Genomic DNA, 18,247 nt, shown 5'->3' on the forward strand with positions numbered 1-18,247 from the left:
TGCCAATGTCTATAAAGGAGAACTAAAGTTAAAAGAAGCAGGTAAAAAACAATAAACATATGTTCTAGGGTTCCGCAGAGGTCCAAGGCAACTACAACACTTTAACAGTGAAGATCTTTTATAAAGAGTAACTCCAGCCATGAATGACTGGGCCGCGACAATTCACATTACATGTTCCTTCAGTTGCCTGTTCTGGGTTAGTGCTTGAGTTTTGTAGACCAACACCTGCCCACCCAAGGGGTGCTTCTAACCACTGCTCAGGAAGAAATAGCCCAGCAGATCACAAGTAGGGGAAGGTCAGAATAAGACAGTAACTCTCAGCAGAAAACACAATAGGCATACATGTATTATGTAGCTTTATGATAAATAAATGCCACATGTAGCGCTTTTTTTTCATGCAGGCTAAGTAATGTTTGTGGCTATTTTGAGAACTTCCCACTGACTTCAATGGCAGACATGCAAAAGTGCGGGAGCCACAAGCTGACACTTACTCTGCTCTGTTGCAACTCCTTGAGGTGCATCTCTGCGCTGACCTTCCCCTGCACCTCCTCGTGCTGCAATCTGTCCATCAGCTGAGCCTGCAGCAGATACTGCCTCTGGATCTCCTCTTTCTCAATGGAGACTTGCTGATATGCTGCACTGTACTGCTGGAGGTGAGCGGAGACCTCATCTCGCTGACTCTGCAGAATCTGTATGTCCTGCTCCTTTGCAGCCAGCTGGTCAAGAAAGGACACACAGAGAGCAAATTGGTATCACTATGTACAGCCCAATGAAACAGCATTTATAGATACTGCATCCATTGCTGACCTGCTCTTTGAAATCGCCCAGGGTCTCCTGTAATTGCCCCAGCTTCTTGGCCAGCTCCTTTTTCACATGCTGCTCACTCTGTAATGCATTGGTGAGCTCCATGTTTTCATTTGTCTGAAAGAATTACAGAATAGTAAGTGGATCAGTCATAGTCAATATATTGACATACCAGGGTTATATATGGAAGGTCCAAAGCAAACACCTAAAGCGGAACTCTGGCTTCTGTACCAAAATGTTTTAAAGAGCCCCACACAACACTGAAACCCCTAATATACCTATCACTGTAACCTATATAAATAAATACCATTTTTATATGCTGAAATCCAGATGCAAACAGTTCCTATTTCTGCATCATTTAAAATCCTGCCAGGAAAGGGGGGACTAAAACATTGATGTCACAAATTGTAACAACTTCTCCACAACTTACAGACAGCATGCAGGTACTACATAACCCACAATGCATTGCACTGTGATGTTCATTTCCTTATTGATGTTATGTATGCAGGTTATAACTAAATGGACCTGACCTGTCCCCCAGCCCCTTAATGGGGTAGTTCACCTTTAAATAAACTTTTAGTTTGATGATGTAGATATTGATATTCTGCAATTGGTCTTGATTTTGTATGGTTTTTTTGGCTATTTAACTTGTTAAATAGTTACCAGCAGCTTTCCAGTTCAGTGAATATCTGGTTGTTAGGGTGTTATTTACCCTAGCAACCAGGTAAGGCCTCATAAATAGACAAGGAATAAAAAGTCACAATAACAATAAAACTGTAGCCTCACAGAGCTATAGTTTTTAACTGCCGAGGTCAGTGGCCCCTATTTGAAAGAATATAGTAAATAAATAACGAAAAATGCAGTGTTGCTAGGAATAGGACATTCTATCACATACTAAAAGTTTACTCAAAGGTGAACCACTCCTTTAAAACCAATAAGGCTGATGCAGCTGTTCTGTCCAACTTTAGACTCCGGGTTCAGACTTGAGAGAAAAAAAAGGACAAGAATGAGAAGCAGCTGCTCTCCATGAGCAGCTCTGCTACATCTTATAGCTTCCTTAAGATGCAATTCAGACAGAAGAGACGATAAGAGCTCATATAGGGAGACATGCCTACCAGTTTGACAAATCCATTCTGGAGCTCGGCCAAATGTTCCTTCAGTTGCCTGTTCTGGGTCAGTGCCCGGCTAATGGTGGCTTTATCGCTCTGCATGTTTTCCAGGATCTGCTGCTTGTCTACGTTTTCTTCACTCTGGCGTTGTAACGTCTTCTCCAGTTCCAGTAGCCGCTCTTCCTGTTCCTGGTTCAGCCGGCTCAGCTGACTGTTGTCTTGCACCTGGGCCTGATACCTTGCCTGCAGATCACTAAAATTCTGCTGTAGCTGATCCACCTCTTGGTGGAGGGCCAGTTCAGTTTCAGAGGGTCCGGCAGGGGGTGTGGGCTCAGTGTCTGTTGGTTCAGCAGCTGAAATAGCAAAGCAGTGGATTAAGGCAAAGGAACATGTGAAGCAGAGCATCACCAAGCTGGTGTGGGACTATATTCATTGTGAAGACATCTTTGTTTCCTTCCATGCACATACCTGATGCCAGCAGGAGCTCTGTCACCCTGGTCTCCAACTGTTCTACCTGTACCTGAGCTGTCTGTTTCTCTTGGCCCAAGGTCTGGATCTGGAAATGAGAGAATAGCATTCTAACTGCAGCTTCAGATTCCATATATTAAAATTACTTACATTTCTACATAGAGGAGTTTATTACTTAAAAAGGTAGATTGTATTTTTGTGGGGTTCCCACATTTTTTTTTAAAATTCTGGGGTTGCAGGTTTTTCCCCTCTTTTACAGAGCTAATGGTCTTCCCGCCCAAACCTGGCCCTCCTCCTCCTTTCACCATTGCTATTGATGGCATGACCATCAACCCTGTAAATTCTGCACGCTGCCTTGGGGTTATCTTTGACCAGTCACTCTCCTTCTCTAACCATATAAATAACACTGCCAAAACCTGCCGTTTTTTCCTCCGCAATATTGCCAAGATACCAGGGCTGTGGAGTCGAAGGCAATTTTGGGTACCTTGAGTCGGGAGTCGGCAAAAAATGAACCGACTCCTACTAAATTTAAATGGGAATTAAAAAAAAATAAAATAAAGCAAGTTTAAATGTCCCAATTCAGAAACAGTCATAATTAATTACTTCTCTGCTATAAGAATAAAGCCCAATGCACGCAGTGCATAAACGAACACGTTGAGTGACACGTTGAGTTAGTTTTAACTTAAAACTACCAAAGAATGTGGTTTGTTTTGAACTGGTAAAGTTGCTGTTCCTGATTTTTATGCCAGCTATTACTATCCAGCCACGTGTTTAAAAAAAAAAATAAACAAAACCTTGTTGTTTTCATTGTGTTTGTCTTTTGCTTTAATTGGGCAATACAGTAGAGTGTTGGCTTCCTAGCCAGTAGTTCTGTGGTTAAATGACATGTATGTCTCCTTCCTTTCCTTCAATGAATGTATAAAATACATTAGCATATTAAAAACAGAGGAGTCGGAGTCGGAAGTATCAGAAACTGAGGAGTCGGAGTCAAAGTCAGAGAATTTATCTACCGACTCCACAGCCCTGCAAGATACGCCCCTTTCTTTCACAAGTAACAGCTAAAACACTAATACATGCCCTTATCCTTTCCCACTTAGATTACTGCAATATCCTACTAACCGGCCTCCCAGACTCCCACCTCTCTACCCTGCAATCAATTTTAAACTCTGCTGCCAGGATCCTCCTGCTCTATCCGAAGAGGGAACCTGTTCAGCCTCACTTAAGCTCTCTAGCATGGCTGCTTGTTAAACAAAGGATAGCTTACAAAATCCTTCTACTAACATTCAAAGACCTTCACTCCTCTGCTCCTCACAACATTTCTTCACTGGTCTCCCTGCATGTTCCTGGTCGTCTCCTCCGGTCCTCTCAGAGCCTCCGTCTTTTTACACCATCCACATCCACTGCGCTCTCTCGTCTTAAACCTTTCTAGCTCGCTGCTCCTTACCTCTGGAACTCTATCCCTGAATCCCTCCGTAGGGAACACTCACCCACTCTCTTTAAGAAAAAACTCAGCTGTTACCTTCTGGAGCACTAAAACATTATTTTTTATACCTGGTGCACTCTTACCTTCCAGTTTGTGCCTGTATGTTACCCAACCACTTAGATTGTAAGCTCTACGGGGCACTTGTTTATTGTATTTATTTATTATATCACTTGTCCTCCCTGTGTGTAATTTTGTATTCTGTAAGATTGTACAGCGATGCGTACCCTTGTGGTGCTTTATAAATAAAGTTATACATACATACATACATACTTAACAGCCAGAAGAAGCAATATTTTTTTTTCACCCCCCCCTAAAAATGTTCAGGGAATATGATTGACTAAGCTGATGCAGGAAACAATGTAACTGAACTTCTGAAGCCACATATTATACCCTCAGCAGTCTAGGCAGGAAAATGGAAAAATACAAATACAAGTCTGGCATGCAGTTTACAATGTACATACAGATAAGTTATTTAAAAAGACAGATAACCCCATTCCAGTTTTTCACCTGTTCAGAAAGAAGTCGGACTCTTTCCTGCCAGATAGCCCCCTCTTCCTTGAGTTTCTCTAAGTACTGGTCACGTTCAGTTGTTAGTTGCTGAAGAGTCTCCGACATCTATAGCCATAGGAAGAACAAGTGTTACTTCTGAAAAAGCTCTTCTCCCAATCACCTTGCTGCAGCAGAGATCCACTCTGGTCATTCTTTACCTGTGTTAACTGTGCTCCAAGCAGGTCTCGCTCTTCCAAAACCATCCGAAGCTGCTGATTTGTGTCCGGCGCTCCTGTCTGATTGGAGAACTTGACATACAACACAGAGCAAAGGTATAAGAGACAAGATAGATGGCGCTTTGTGAGTTGGCCAGCTACCTGGCCATGGTAATTTAGATATCGAACACTCTATATTGTGATGATCCTGACCATATGAATCAAGCATACTGGAATGGGAAATTAGCCGGGTTCCTGCCCAAAGGACAATGGCACTAATTAATACTATGTTTAAATTTATTTTAAAGGGGTAGTTTGGTGCAGTCATTGATATTCTGAAACAATTCGCAATTGGCATTTATTTTTTTATTCGTTGTAGTTTTTCAGCATTCTGTTCAGCAGCTTTTTAGTTTGGTATTTCAGCAGCTGTCTGGTAGCTAGGGTCTTATTTATGCTAGCAACCAGGCAGAAACTGGAATATGAATAGAAGTGGGTGTAAATATAAAGGTAAGTAATACAAATTAACAATAAAATTGTTCCTTCACAAAGTAAACTTTTTTGGTTCCTAGGTTCAGTGACCACCATTTAAAAGCTGGAATAGAGGCAGGCAAATCATTAAAAAAAAAACCATATAAAAATTAACGTACAGGTGAACCACCCCTTTAGGCACAGCTGGATATATAGTATATTTGCTCTAGATATCTACTTGCATCTCATTCCCTTGAGACTGTACCTGTTGAATCATGAGCTCCGCCATCTCCAGCTTCTTCATAAGGTCTCCCGCCTCCAACCTCATGGCTGCGTTCTTAGAAATAAGTGTGTTCAGTTTCTCGGAGAGCTCAGAGTTTTGCTGCTTCAGCTCCTCGTTGCTTTTACTGAACAGTGGAAAGGAAAAGTTAACCATCTGAGCTTGTTTGGTAACCAACCCTTTTTGCCGAAACGATGGGGTAATTCTCATTTTGGCAATAGTATACACTACCCTTTGTTCTCTTTTTTGCTTGTGTACAACTTTGGTGGTATGTATTCTATTAATATGCTGGATTGTTTTAATGTATATCAATTAAAGTTAATTCTGCAACATTTTTTAAACTATTCTATAAATCAAACTTTTTCATAATACCACTGTGCTGTAAATAATCTGTGTGCAAGCCCATATTTATATGAAGTGCATTGATTTAGTTGCCCTATATGGAGGTACTTTTGGGCTTTTTTTTTTGTTTTTTTTGCACCAAACCTTGATTTATATATCTTGATATTGCTTACTAGATAGAGTGCCCTTCTCTAATCAGTACTCTTGTTTGGTAACCAACACAGATCCCTTGAGCAGAGTATACCCACCTGTTCTTTAAGGACTCAAGCCGAAGGCTATCACGTTCCTTCTCCAGTTCCTTATTCAGCTAAAAAATGTAAAAATAATCAACAAAAAATAATCCCATAAGTTACATCTTCACTGAAGATTGTTGTTGCTTCAGTCTGGAAGTAGGTGGAGTTGGGTTAAACAGGATGGGAAGAAGACCCAATGGTGAGCCCATAACATGGAGTGTCATTGCATCATCTTAGGTATGTGTAACCCTATGCATCCATGAAAACCTGACAGTCAAATAAGGGGCGTGATACTATCAGGAACATATATCCCTTGAGTAAGGGGAAAATCTTATTCAAGGTGGTGCTTTTGGCAATGCTAAAAGCCCTGGGCACTGGAGATTTTTCATGTTCATCCTGTAGCCAGCCAATACGTTCACATTATTGATAGCTTATATAAGGGTCATTTCTGTCTCAGAATTACCACACAAACGGGTCTCCCAAAAAAACAGTCCTATTCTCAGTCCAGAGAGCGGAATACAGCAAAAGGGAATGGGCACTCACCTTTTCCACCTGCTTCTGCTGTGCTGAGATGGAAGAGAGAGTCCGTTCCAGCTCTGTCACTCTTTGTCTGGTAGATTGCAATCGCAGGGCAAGATCCTCAGCCTCAGCTGCAGAGAGATCACACAGTCACCATTGCTGCAGTGACATAATCAAATGCCATGTTTTTACAAATGAATTCTTTTTCCTCATGTCCGTTTCAATTACAATTAGCAATGTTAGAGACTTACATGAACAACCGACATGTATCTATCTGGAGAGGGTTTTTTTTTTTTTACCTTACGTAAACGTTGTAAAAAGTGCTTTCACATCTTTTGACTGAGCTTTAAATTAAAAGTTGTTAAATATAAGCATAATGAAAAGGCTGTAAGGCATGTAAATGTACCTGCTTTTTGCCGTGCAGCCTGCTGTGTGTGAGAAAGGGCTGTTTGCAGTTCCGATTTTTCTGAGACCAGGATGCCAATAGTCTGAATATGAACCTGGAAGTTAAAAAGGCATTGGTAACACTCAATTTAATCAAGAACTATAGCAGTAACACTAACAAATGTTTTTATGCTTCTCCATTTGCACTTCAATCAACAATAGTCATTTCTTATTGCAAACTAGGCCTGCCTTCCACACTTCCCGGCTACCTTCGTACCTGCCTTCCACACTTCCAGGCTACCTTCTTATCTGCCTTCTCAGATTTTCACACTTCCCGTCTACCATCGTACCTGCTATCCACACTTCCCGTATACCTTCTTACGTGCCTTCCACACTTTGTCTACCTTCTTACGTGCCTTCCACACTTCCTGTCTACTTTCTTACCTGCCTTCAACACTATTTTATCACTAATTTGCCACACTGCAGCTTCATCTTCTCTTCTGTGATTGGTTACACTTTACCCTCTAGCCTTCCCCACTTACACTCTACGTTTTATTATTTAGGCTTTCAGATTATTATCCTTCCTTCCCACTTAGTCATACACCAACCCGTTTCACCTTCTTATTGGTGTCCCATAATCCAGTTCTCCTTTCCTATCATGTACACTCTCCTGTGTTTCACATTTACCTTGCACTCCTGGTACCACCTTCTGAAAACCTACTGATCTACACTCCTGCCTCAGGTTCCACCTTCCCACCAGAGTCCATTTCAACAACTTAACAGCTCAAACTAGCTATAAGGTCTTTTACCTGCAGTTGTTCCCTTAGAGCACCTTGCTCCTTCACAAACTTCTGTTCAAATCCCTTTTTCTCCTGTGGAAAGACATAATGTTCAGAAAAAATGCCCAACTGCCCAATATGAATTTATTGACAACAACACCAATCTGATACCATATGACTTCAATATCAATTTACCATCCCTATACAACTATCATTTTATATCTTAATACGGTATGCACTATGTCTTTACTTGCTGACCAAACGTCACTGCTAGCATGAGACAGAGAGAGCAGGAGCTATGGTTAGATTATGGTGTATATACGGACACTGTACAGTTGTCCAAATATTGCTTGGCCTTGGGTACAAGGGCTAAGAAAAGAAAACTTGTTAAAAGAAAACAACATGCATTTGCCATAAAAGGTTCTCCAAGAAGCAAGAAAAAAGATCAAACAGAGTAGGACTAATGGATAATAAATAAGTCAATTTAGCCATACACAGCCATAGATTGTCAACAAACAAGTGAATCTCATTGATTTGCTCCCATTAATGGCCATAAGGCTCAGTAGCCGCAGATATTTTCTTATGGACTAACTAATGAACTGACTTTAATCAGTGTGAGCCAAGGAGTAGGGCTGCTTGGGATAGTGGGTTCCTATTCCCCTGCAGCATGGAACAACGCACTGGGCAGAGTCGACCGATAGAAGGCGCCTGATCAAAATCTGCCTTCAGGGCTGAATCGGCAGAAGGAGGTCGCAAATCGCCACGTGTGTGGCCACCTTTAGGCATACAAAGTTCAAGTCTTGTGATAACAAAGATGGTGTCAGACCAGGAAAAGACAGACCTAATTAGCAGGCCCACAGATGGTCTGGTCAATGCTAACTGAAGGCAGTATAACTACCGCTTCACCTAGCAATCAATGCCGATGCAATACTCAAGGTACAGCCCAATGGTTCTGTATTATTAATTTTTTATTTTGCTACTGTCCATTTGGAAACTCAAATGATTAACCTAGATGCTATGGTTTTACATAGCCTAGCAACCAGACAGCTGACAGAATGAAAGTTGGTAGAGATGAGTAAGAGAAGGCCTAAACAGCCAATTTTATTCAACTTAATGTTCCTTTTAGCTTTGTATTCAGTATTTTTAAGACTTATTTACCTTTTCCATCTGATCTGAAATCACTTGATTTTGCTGTTTCTGTTAAAACAAAAAACATATCAAGAATATATTCCTCATATCATCTCATAGTACTACAGCTCTGTGCACTCTGGGAAATAACTTATATGTAACTTAAAGGGGTAGATTACCTGCAAGTTAACTTTTAGTATGTTATGAAATAACCATTTCTCAGCAATTTTTAATTGGGCTTTTTTTTTTTTTTTTTTTTTTAAATAGTTTTTGACCTATTTGCCTTCTTCTGACTTTTTGCAGCTCTGAAACAGGGTCATCGACGCAATCAGCCAAAAAAAATATTGCTCTGTGAGACTAAAACTTTATTGATAATGACAGTTTTCATTACTAATTTTTTGTTTAAACCACTGCCTGGTTGCTAGGGTAATAACAGATAGCTGTAAAAATTAAAAACTGCAGAGATGCTGAACAAATAAACACAGATAAAAAATTAAGACCAGTTCCAAATTGTCTCAGAATATCCTTGTCTACATCATACTTAAAGTTAATTTTAAGGTGAACAACCCCTTTAAAAATCAGAGCAACAATACTGCTTAGAAATGAAATCAAAACAAAGAGCAACAAATAAAATAAAATGACGTTTTTCCGTCTGATAGAATTGCAGGGAAACAGTGATAGATAGTATCACATCTTCTAAAATCCCTACTAAGCAGTGTTCAGAGGTGTCAGTGTAAGGAAATGGTACCTGATATATAAAAATCATGTGTTATGAATTTCCAGGTATCTAGGGTTGGTGGTGCCAGCTATTCAAATACTGTAAAACTCTTTCCCAAGAGACATTAAAAGATGGCAGAATCCAGTCAGGTTAAAGAATTGGTTGGATCTCATGTGATTTACAAAGGAAATTTTCTAAAAATATAATTTTTCAAAGATTTAAAAAAAAGAGGGTCTGTCCTCAGTATTTACCGACACATGGACATATTTCCTCAGTCAGTGCAAAAGAGTTGGGGTGATATTGAGTCTGGCACAGAGGATTCATTGACACAATTAAAAAGGGATTTCTTACCGTAAAATCCTTTTCTCTCTAGTCCTATGGGGGACACAGGAACCATGGGGTTAAATCCCCTCCCATCAGGAGGCAGGACACTTAAACAGAGTTGAATTCTCCTCCTCCTCCCCTATATAACGCCCTTCTCCCACCAGGAACTCAGTTATGTAACAAGAACCAAGCAAACTAACATACTAACCATAATAAACTTGGCTGAGAAGAAGAGAATCTCTCCCTTGTTTTCCGGGAGGGAGGTCCTGTGTCCCCCATAGGACTAGAGAGAAAAGGATTTTACGGTAAGTAAAGAAATCCCTTTTTCTCATACGTCCTGGGGGACTGCCTTTTCTTCATGAAAGATGAGGTATGGAGATTCACATGACAAAGCACTCAGTTCCGAAATTCTGCAGGCGGAGGAAATCGCCATCAAGAACACCACCTTCCAAGTAAGCCATCGTAGTTCCACGATGGATAATGGTTCAAAGGGGGAATTAATCAGAGCCGAGAGGACCACATTAAGATCCCAAGGTGGAACTGGTGATTTCACTGGCTACGCCTTGTAAGAATGTCCTTACGTCTTCCTGAAGAGCAAGTCGCGACTGTAGTAGCACTGAAAGAGCAGATACCTGGACCTTAAGAGTCCCTAGACTTAGTCCTTTCTGCAGACCTTCCTGCAAAAACTGTAGGAATCTTCGCCCTTTGGTAAAATATGTCCCTATCTACACACCATTCCATGAACAGTTTCCAAATCCTATGGTATGCTTTGGAAGATACCTTTTTCCTGGCTTCTAGCATGGTTTGTGTCACATCCGACGAAAAACCTTTCGTGGTCCAGATTAGCTTTTCAATTTCCACGCCATCAAATTGAACATTCCTGGATTGGGGTGTAGTATGGGACCCTGACTCAGAAGATCTAGTTGTTGTGGTAATCTTATGGGAGATTCTACTGATAGATTCATTAGAGGTGTGAACCATGACCTCCTTGGCCAATGCGGTGCTATTACAATGAATGTACCCCTTTCTTGTCTTATTCTCTTTAGAATGCGAGGTAACATCGCTATTGGTGGGAATACATATGCTAGAGAGAACACCCATTTTGCTGTCATCGCATCCGCGTCCTCTGCTAGCGGGTCCCTTGCCTTTGCTATGAATCTGTCTGTCTTGCGGTTGTGGCGCGATGCCATGAGGTCTAGGTCTGGTTGACCCCACTTTGTCGTGATGTAGTCGAAGACCTCTGTGTTCAGTTCCCATTCTGTTGGATCCACGTAGTGCCGACTTAGATAATCTGCTTCCCAGTTTACCACTCCTGGAATGTGAACTGCTGAGATCTGGGTTACCCTTGTCTCCGCCCATCGAAATATCTTGCTTATCTCGCTTGCTGCTGCAACGCTCTTTGTCCCTCCTTGTCTGTTCAGATATGCTACCGCCGTAGCATTGTCCGACTGGATTCTTACGTCTTGGTCCACTAGTTGCTCCTCCCAGTGAACCACTGCTCTGAAAATCGCCCTGATTTCCAGTATATTTATCGGGAGTGTCCCTTCCGATTCGGACCATAGTCCCTGGGCAATCTTGAGTCTTGAAGGTTGCTCCCCAGCCCGATAAGCTGGCGTCCGTCGTTATCACCTGCCACCTTGGTTCCTCCAGCGACCGTCCCTGAGAAAGGTTTGCTGGTATTGTCCACCACTCCAGTGAATTCCTTGTTATGGCATTGAGGTCTATTTTGTGGGACAAGCACTTGTGCCTCTTCCACTCTGATATTATGCATTGTTGAAGTGACCTGGTATGAAACTGTGCGAATCGAACAGCCTCTGTCGACGATACCATCACGCCCAGTACCTTCATGCAGTGGCGAATCGATGGTCTGAGTTGTCTTTAGTTCCTGAACCAGTGATATGAGTCTTTGTACCTTCTCTTCTGGTAGGAGTACCCTCCTCTGATGGGTGTCGAATATGAACCCCAGAAAGGGCATTCTCTGAGACGGAATCAGGAATGATTTTTGTCTGTTGATCGTCCATCCAAATTCTTGTAGGGTCTGCATGGTTTGTGTTAAGTTCCTCTCCGCCTGATGGCTCGATCGAGCCTTTATCAAAAGATCGTCCAAATATGGAGTGATACACACTCCTTGGACTCGGAGGTGGGCTGCCATTGTGGACATGATCTTTGTGAAAATTCGGGGAGCTGATGAGAGCCCGAAGGGTAAGGCAGTGAATTGAAGGTGTTGACCCTGGAAGGCAAATCGAAGATATGCTTGATGAGGAGGGAATATGGGAACATGAAGGTACGCGTCCTTCATGTCCAGAGATGTCAAATATTCCCCCGGTTCCATCGCTCGGATTACTGAGCGCACCGACTCCATCTTGAATCTCCGATAAACAATCCATTTGTTTAGATGTTTGAGGTCGAGAACTGGACGGAATGTTCCTTTCTTTTTTGGAACTATGAACAGATTTGAATAAAAACCTGTGAATTGTTGAGATGGTGGGACTGGTATAATCACGTTGGAATGAAGCAGTTCCTCCACGATTGACACAAAAGCAGCTCGTTTTATGGGTTCCTTTGGGACCCTGGACATGAAGAAACGTGCTGGGGGAAGGCGCCAAAGTTCGAGTTTGTACCCCGACCCCCCAGGGGTCTGCTATGTTTCTTGCCCAGGTTTCCGTAAAGTGTTGGAGCTTTCCCCGTACTGGCAGATCTGTTCGTGATCCGGTCGGCCAGTCATGTGGATGATTGCTTGTCATGGGGAGTTTTGTTTGAAGATTTTCTAGGCTGCCATGTGGGCTTGCCTTTTGGGTTGTATCTTCCCTTGTGAGAAAATTGTCTGGTTGGTGACGAACTCTTGGAGTTGCGAAATCCTTGGCCTCGAAAAAACCTCCTCTTTCCTGTCGAGGGATTGTGTTTGGCTTTTGTTTGCGGTACTTTTACCCCCGGTAGCCTGAAAATAATTTTCTCCAGTTCTTTGCCGAACAAGCGCGAACCCTTGAAGGGTAGGGATGTAAGAGACCTTTTTGAACTCAGGTCTGCCGACCAGAGACGCAACCACAGTGCGCGGCGTGCTGCTACTGACAGCGCCGAAGAGCGTGCTACTGTTTTTAGGACGTCCAAAGAAGCCTCGCTTAGGTAGGAGCTTGCTTCCTGGATGCGTAAGACTAAGGTTTCTATATCCTCCACAGGTATTTCCTCTCGAATGCCCGTGAGGATAAGGTCCGACCAAGCCTCCAGTGCTCTACCCACCCATGCCATAGCGATGGTTGGGCGGAGTGCGGCACCTGCTGCTGTATAAATGGCCTTAAGGAAACCCTCTAGTTTTTTATCCGTCGCATCCTTAAATGCTGAAGCATCTGCGACTGGTAAAGCGGTGCTCTTAGAGAGCCGTGACACAGGAGCATCCACGGCTGGTGGGCTACCCCACTTCTCCATCTCCTCTTTAGGGATAGGGTAAAGCTTAGCAAATTTCTTAGTAACCTGAAACTTATGTTCAGGTGTATTCCATTCTTCCTGTATAATGGCCTGTAATTGCTCATGTACCGGAAAAACAATGGAATGATCCGCCGACCTACGGAATAGGCCCTTGCTCTTTTTGGTGGTTGAAGTGGTTTCTTCAACCTTCAGGACTTCCATTACTGCTGTGATCAGGTCATCAACCTTTGTTGAATGTTCTGTCGTGACCGAGGAATCCTCCCCTTCAGATGCTGAGGGTGAGAGTTCCCCTTCGCTGAGGGGTTCTTCCTCAGAATCTGAGGGTGAGCCTGGTATGATGTGTGATTCACTAACTGCGGCTGCTTTGCACTTGAGCTGTCTTTTTGGGGTGACTGGGGACGAAAGCTTCTCTAGTACCTTGTCTAGAGATGATGCCAAAAGTGGTATTCCCCTGTAGTGCTGTCAGTGATTGGGATAGGGATATTGCCCATGCTGGCGCAGCAGGGTTACCCGTGTCCACAGATGCAGAGGGACCTGTGGAGTGTTCAGGCATATTTTCCCCTATGAATGGTGTTGCCGGCAAGGCCGGGTTATGTGCGGGAGCGGAGGCCTCTGCTGAGCTGGCCGTGCTACAGGATGCACAGACTGGGTCCTTCTGCCCAGACTTAAATTTAGTCTTGCAAATAGAGCATGCAAAGAACATTACCTTAGTGTTCTGCTTCTCCCCCCTGAGGAATAATGAGTCCCTCTTCCCCTCAGACATCTTTATTATATCCCTCTCGATCCCTCCTAAAAACCCTAATACCTGGTGTGAGTAGGAGCGGATAATAGGGGAATAGGAGAATCAGCCAGTACTTCTGTGTGCTGGAATCGGTGGAGAGGCGCAAGTGCTGCGTCCGTCTCCGTCTGTGTCCTTGGCGCCAATGAGCAGGGTGACGTATGGCCTCGGGCTTGGTGCGTATGCGGCGCAACGCTTACCCGGAAGTACGTCACCGGAAGTTCCTCCTGTTCGGCGCGAAGGTATGATGCGCGCGCAGATATGGCGCAAATCTCTGTAAGGCGCGCGTCGCGCTCTGTGCATTTGCGGCTGCCCCACTCGCCGTACCCACCTCTGCTGTCCCTACCCCGTAAGTAGGGGCTTGGGGAGAGGAGTGTGGTAAGCGGAGTTATCCTCCACAGATGCTGCTGTATGGTGCTGGGGCAGCGTCGCTCTCCTCCTACTACTGGCGGTGTTAACTGCCGTCGTGGGGTGCAACGGGGAGAGGTTAGAGGGAGCCTCACACTCATCCCCTTGGGTACTGGTGACCCGTTTACACTGGTGGTGTCCCGAGCGGGGTTAACCCCGTAATTCAGTGAATACTGGTTCGGGTCCTACCCCTGGAACCGGGACTGCCGTATTTCTTTGTTGGGCCTACCTAAAGGCCTTGTCGATACCTCCTGACTTTGCGAGGACACAATAAAAACTGAGTTCCTGGTGGGAGAAGGGCGTTATATAGGGGAGGAGGAGGAGAATTCAACTCTGTTTAAGTGTCCTGCCTCCTGATGGGAGGGGATTTAACCCCATGGTTCCTGTGTCCCCCAGGACGTATGAGAAAATATCATTACTACTGTTTCAACAATGCATATCTCACCAGCTTCAGGATGATGCCCCACAGAGTGAATAAGTCGCCTGTGATAGATCTCTGCTATCAAAGGCCACTAACCATTCTGAAATGCCTTTCCATCGACAATAAATAGGAGTTGCGGGTGGAAAGGCCTACATGTGGACTTTGGCTTTCCAAAGTTATGTGATGTTGTCAGCAGGAGGAAACTTTGCACGACTTCGGAAAGCTGAAGCGAAGTGTAGGCCTTTTCACTGGCCACACCTATTGTTGAGAGTGGTTAGTCCCCCCATGGTAGCAGAGATCTATTGCGGGCAACAAAACCGCTCCGTTGGACATCAGCCACACTGTGTTCATTTTTTTTTTCTCCCTATCCCTTTGAAGTAGCAAAGGGTTAAACTGATCAGGAGGCGTGGCATGTATACAAGGAGAAATCACATGCTGTGTAAGTCAAGGCCTGCTCTATGTCAATAGCTAATAATGATAACAAAAGGGCAGTTTCTGCCATCAACAGAATAGGTCAAGCATGAAAAGCACTTGAATACAGAAAAGAGTTGCAGCAGGGCATGCTGGAAACACAGAGATGTAACATGAAGTAATTAACGGGCGCACAGTAGGAGGCAAGGAGGGTGCAGGGGCAGTGTCTTGTGCTTACCAGTTCCTCTATCTTTGTACTGAGTTGCTTGTTTGTTAGATTGCTGGAGTCCAGAGCAGCAGCCAGCTCCTGGAAACGAGACTGCAGCACATGCATTTGATTTAGGAAGAACAAAGAAAAGGGGGGAGCACAGAAAAAACATTTCAATTAAAAATAGCACCCCACATCCTATGACAAATTACTCATTTTAACTTAAAATGCTTTACAAGACTGCTACAATACATAGATTTCTAATAGGAAAAAACAAAAGTGTAATATAAAGTTTTATCTCATGGAAGTATGAAACTTTTTAAATATTATTGAATAAAAATTCTGTCCCCTTTCTGAAATATTCAAGTTCATTATTTCTGTCCCTCTTCATTCTCTCTTCATGCAAAAGCCAGTGTCACATTTTTATTGACAGGTAGCTCTAAAACATCTTTTGTTTTGTGGGGGGCTTCCTTTGCTAACAGGATTTCCATCAAAAGCAGTTATTTTGAAAGAATGAGCTCAAAATACATCGTCTAGGCGTAGGGTGTGTGTGTGTCCCCCCCAAAAAAAAAGATGTATTTGACCTGTCAATCAGTGTACCAACTCCTACATAAAGATAGAATACAGAGAGACAGGTTTGCTTAGAGGGGGTTAGTGAAAGAGTAAAAAGTACGGTAACTTGATTATTTTATGACTATTTAGAAAGTTTCTTATTTCATTAAGGCAACACTTATTAAATATATATAATATATTAAATTTTCACTTTCGCAATAGTTTCCCTTTAAAGGGGTGGTTCACCTTTATATTAACTTTTAGTATGTTACAGAATGTCCTATTCCTAGCAACTCTGCAACTGGTATTAATTATTTATTTATTATACTTTTTTAATAATTTGCCTCTCTTCTATATCTTTCCAGCTTTCAAATGAGGGGGGGGGGGGGACACAAAATGTTATTACTTTTTATTACTTCTTTCTATTCAGTCCCACTTCTATTCAAATTCCAGTCTCTCTTTCAAACCACTGCCTGGTTGCTAAGGCTAACGAGACCCTAGTAACCAAAAAGCTGGCAAAATTCCAGAGTGGAGAGCTGCTGAACATAAAGCTAAATAACTAAAAACCACAAAAAATGAAAAACAATTGTAAATTGTCTCACAATATCAATGTCTACATTACTGTAATAGTTAGCTTAAATGTGAACAACCGCTTTAAGAACATTATGATTATAATTAGATGTAGGAGACGGGAATGATGGCACTGGCCACTGCTAAGCAGGGTTGGACTGAGCACAGACCTGATCCTCACTGGGCACTCGCTCAGGCCGCTGATCTCCTTCCCCCGACATGCTAAAGGTAAGTTTAATTCACGCATGCTCAGGGGAGGGGGTCCCCACAGTGGGTGTAGGGGCCCTTGTGGGGTACAGGTGCCTCTGCAGGGTGTGTGGAGGCCGTGGAGGGGCCAGCATCCCCCCAGTCTGACCCTGCTGCTAAGTAATGTAATACAGAGGGGACAGTGGGCAATGGTAACAAGCATCAGAGAAAGCTCACCTCCAGTTCTGGGCTGCTCGCTGAGATGATATTTTCTCCATTAACATAGGAATTTGACTAAAAGAGAGACATCAGAATTAGAATTATTTTTATTATGTGTTTAACTCTGAAACTAAAAGATAACAATGAACTATACATTTTGAAAATATTTCAAACAATATTTTAATGGTGATAAATCAAGGGTTATTTGAGAGCTGCTGTTGATGGTTGGTTAATGTGCCTCAAAGCATCATATTGATATTTGCAATGACGTTTAATTTCATGACACTATATATAGCGAGAGAGAGAAAGAGTACCACACACTCAGGGACTTGGTGCAAAAGAAAAAAAGTTAATTGAAAAAAATCCGACCTGCACCCAGGGCTGTTATTTTGGTGATGGGTGTGCGCCACTCTGTTCTCTCTCTCTTTATAAAATATAAGGATTTAATTGCTATCGGCAACCATGCTGGGATCTACTTGTGGTGAAGAGGCAAAAATCCACACACTTACCTGTGACACAAGTCCGTTAAGTTGTTCTGAAAGTTGCCGGAGGCTATCTGTTGACGAGAGAGACCTGAGGGATAAAAAGATAATAATTACTAACAGAAGCAGCCCTATCAGGGCAAAATGATCAACACGTCCTATAGGGAACCTTTTATGTACATTTATATTTTGAAAAGTAGTTTTTTAGTGTTCGTATCACTTATAAATAAACCGCAAAAAGTTGGGAAAAGCAATTATGATGCCCTGCTCACTTCCTGTTTGGCTGGTTTTAGTGCTTGAAGGGGTGGTTAACTTTCGGTATATAGCAAAATTGCCAATTATAAGAAACTTTTCAAATATTTTTTTTTTCTTTAGCATAGTTTTTAAATTATATGACTTCTTCGGACTCCCGGCTAAAAAACAAATTCTCTCTGTGGCTACAAGTTTATGATTATTACTACTTTTTATTACTTATCTATCTGCTAAATAAAAATATAAAATAACTCAAAAACCACAAATAATAAAATAAAAATAAAACAAAACTGAAAACTATTAGCAAATGGTCTCTGAACATTCCTCTCTACAGCACACCAAAAGTTAATTTAAAGGTGAACAACCTCTTTAAATCATCATAAATGGTTATAAATTGAGCTGAAAACAGTATATGCCCAGCCTGTACTAAATGACTACATAACAAGAAGCCTGCAATACTCGCCTGTTCTCTGCTGGCTGTATATTCCTGCCATCGTATTCATTTTCCTGGGTGGGGGAATAAGAAGCAAGTGTAAATACTCTGATGGAATAATGGATACCCTCCACACTGCCAGGTCTCAGCTCAGATTAGAG

The 18,247-nt window shown here is 42.6% G+C and overlaps 2 protein-coding genes across 5 annotated transcripts in view; both read right to left on the reverse strand.

Moving 5' to 3' along the window:
- Positions 1-18,247, reverse strand: part of golga2 (golgin A2) — a 47,207-nt gene that overhangs the window by 12,173 nt on the left and 16,787 nt on the right. For all 4 annotated transcript variants that reach the window (XM_012969096.3, XM_002935507.5, XM_012969097.3 and 1 more), the window contains 16 exons: positions 18,117-18,160; positions 17,429-17,492; positions 16,938-16,994; positions 15,423-15,503; positions 8,732-8,770; positions 7,604-7,666; positions 6,817-6,910; positions 6,435-6,541; positions 5,907-5,965; positions 5,302-5,443; positions 4,572-4,661; positions 4,372-4,479; positions 2,382-2,469; positions 1,920-2,266; positions 808-921; positions 492-716 (listed from right to left, as the gene is read on the reverse strand). In XM_012969096.3, the coding sequence (XP_012824550.1) occupies positions 492-716; positions 808-921; positions 1,920-2,266; positions 2,382-2,469; positions 4,372-4,479; positions 4,572-4,661; positions 5,302-5,443; positions 5,907-5,965; positions 6,435-6,541; positions 6,817-6,910; positions 7,604-7,666; positions 8,732-8,770; positions 15,423-15,503; positions 16,938-16,994; positions 17,429-17,492; positions 18,117-18,160 (1,722 nt within the window). The remainder of the gene's footprint in view (positions 1-491; positions 717-807; positions 922-1,919; positions 2,267-2,381; positions 2,470-4,371; positions 4,480-4,571; positions 4,662-5,301; positions 5,444-5,906; positions 5,966-6,434; positions 6,542-6,816; positions 6,911-7,603; positions 7,667-8,731; positions 8,771-15,422; positions 15,504-16,937; positions 16,995-17,428; positions 17,493-18,116; positions 18,161-18,247) is intronic.
- On the reverse strand, positions 12,454-14,643 carry LOC105948176 (lamina-associated polypeptide 2-like). Its single transcript, XM_012969098.3, has one exon. It carries the CDS (start codon positions 13,365-13,367, stop codon positions 12,465-12,467), a length of 903 nt encoding a protein of 300 aa, XP_012824552.1. The 5' UTR covers positions 13,368-14,643; the 3' UTR covers positions 12,454-12,464.

Source organism: Xenopus tropicalis, chromosome 8, assembly GCF_000004195.4.
Source record: "Xenopus tropicalis strain Nigerian chromosome 8, UCB_Xtro_10.0, whole genome shotgun sequence".
Classification (NCBI taxonomy): Eukaryota; Metazoa; Chordata; class Amphibia; order Anura; family Pipidae; genus Xenopus; species Xenopus tropicalis.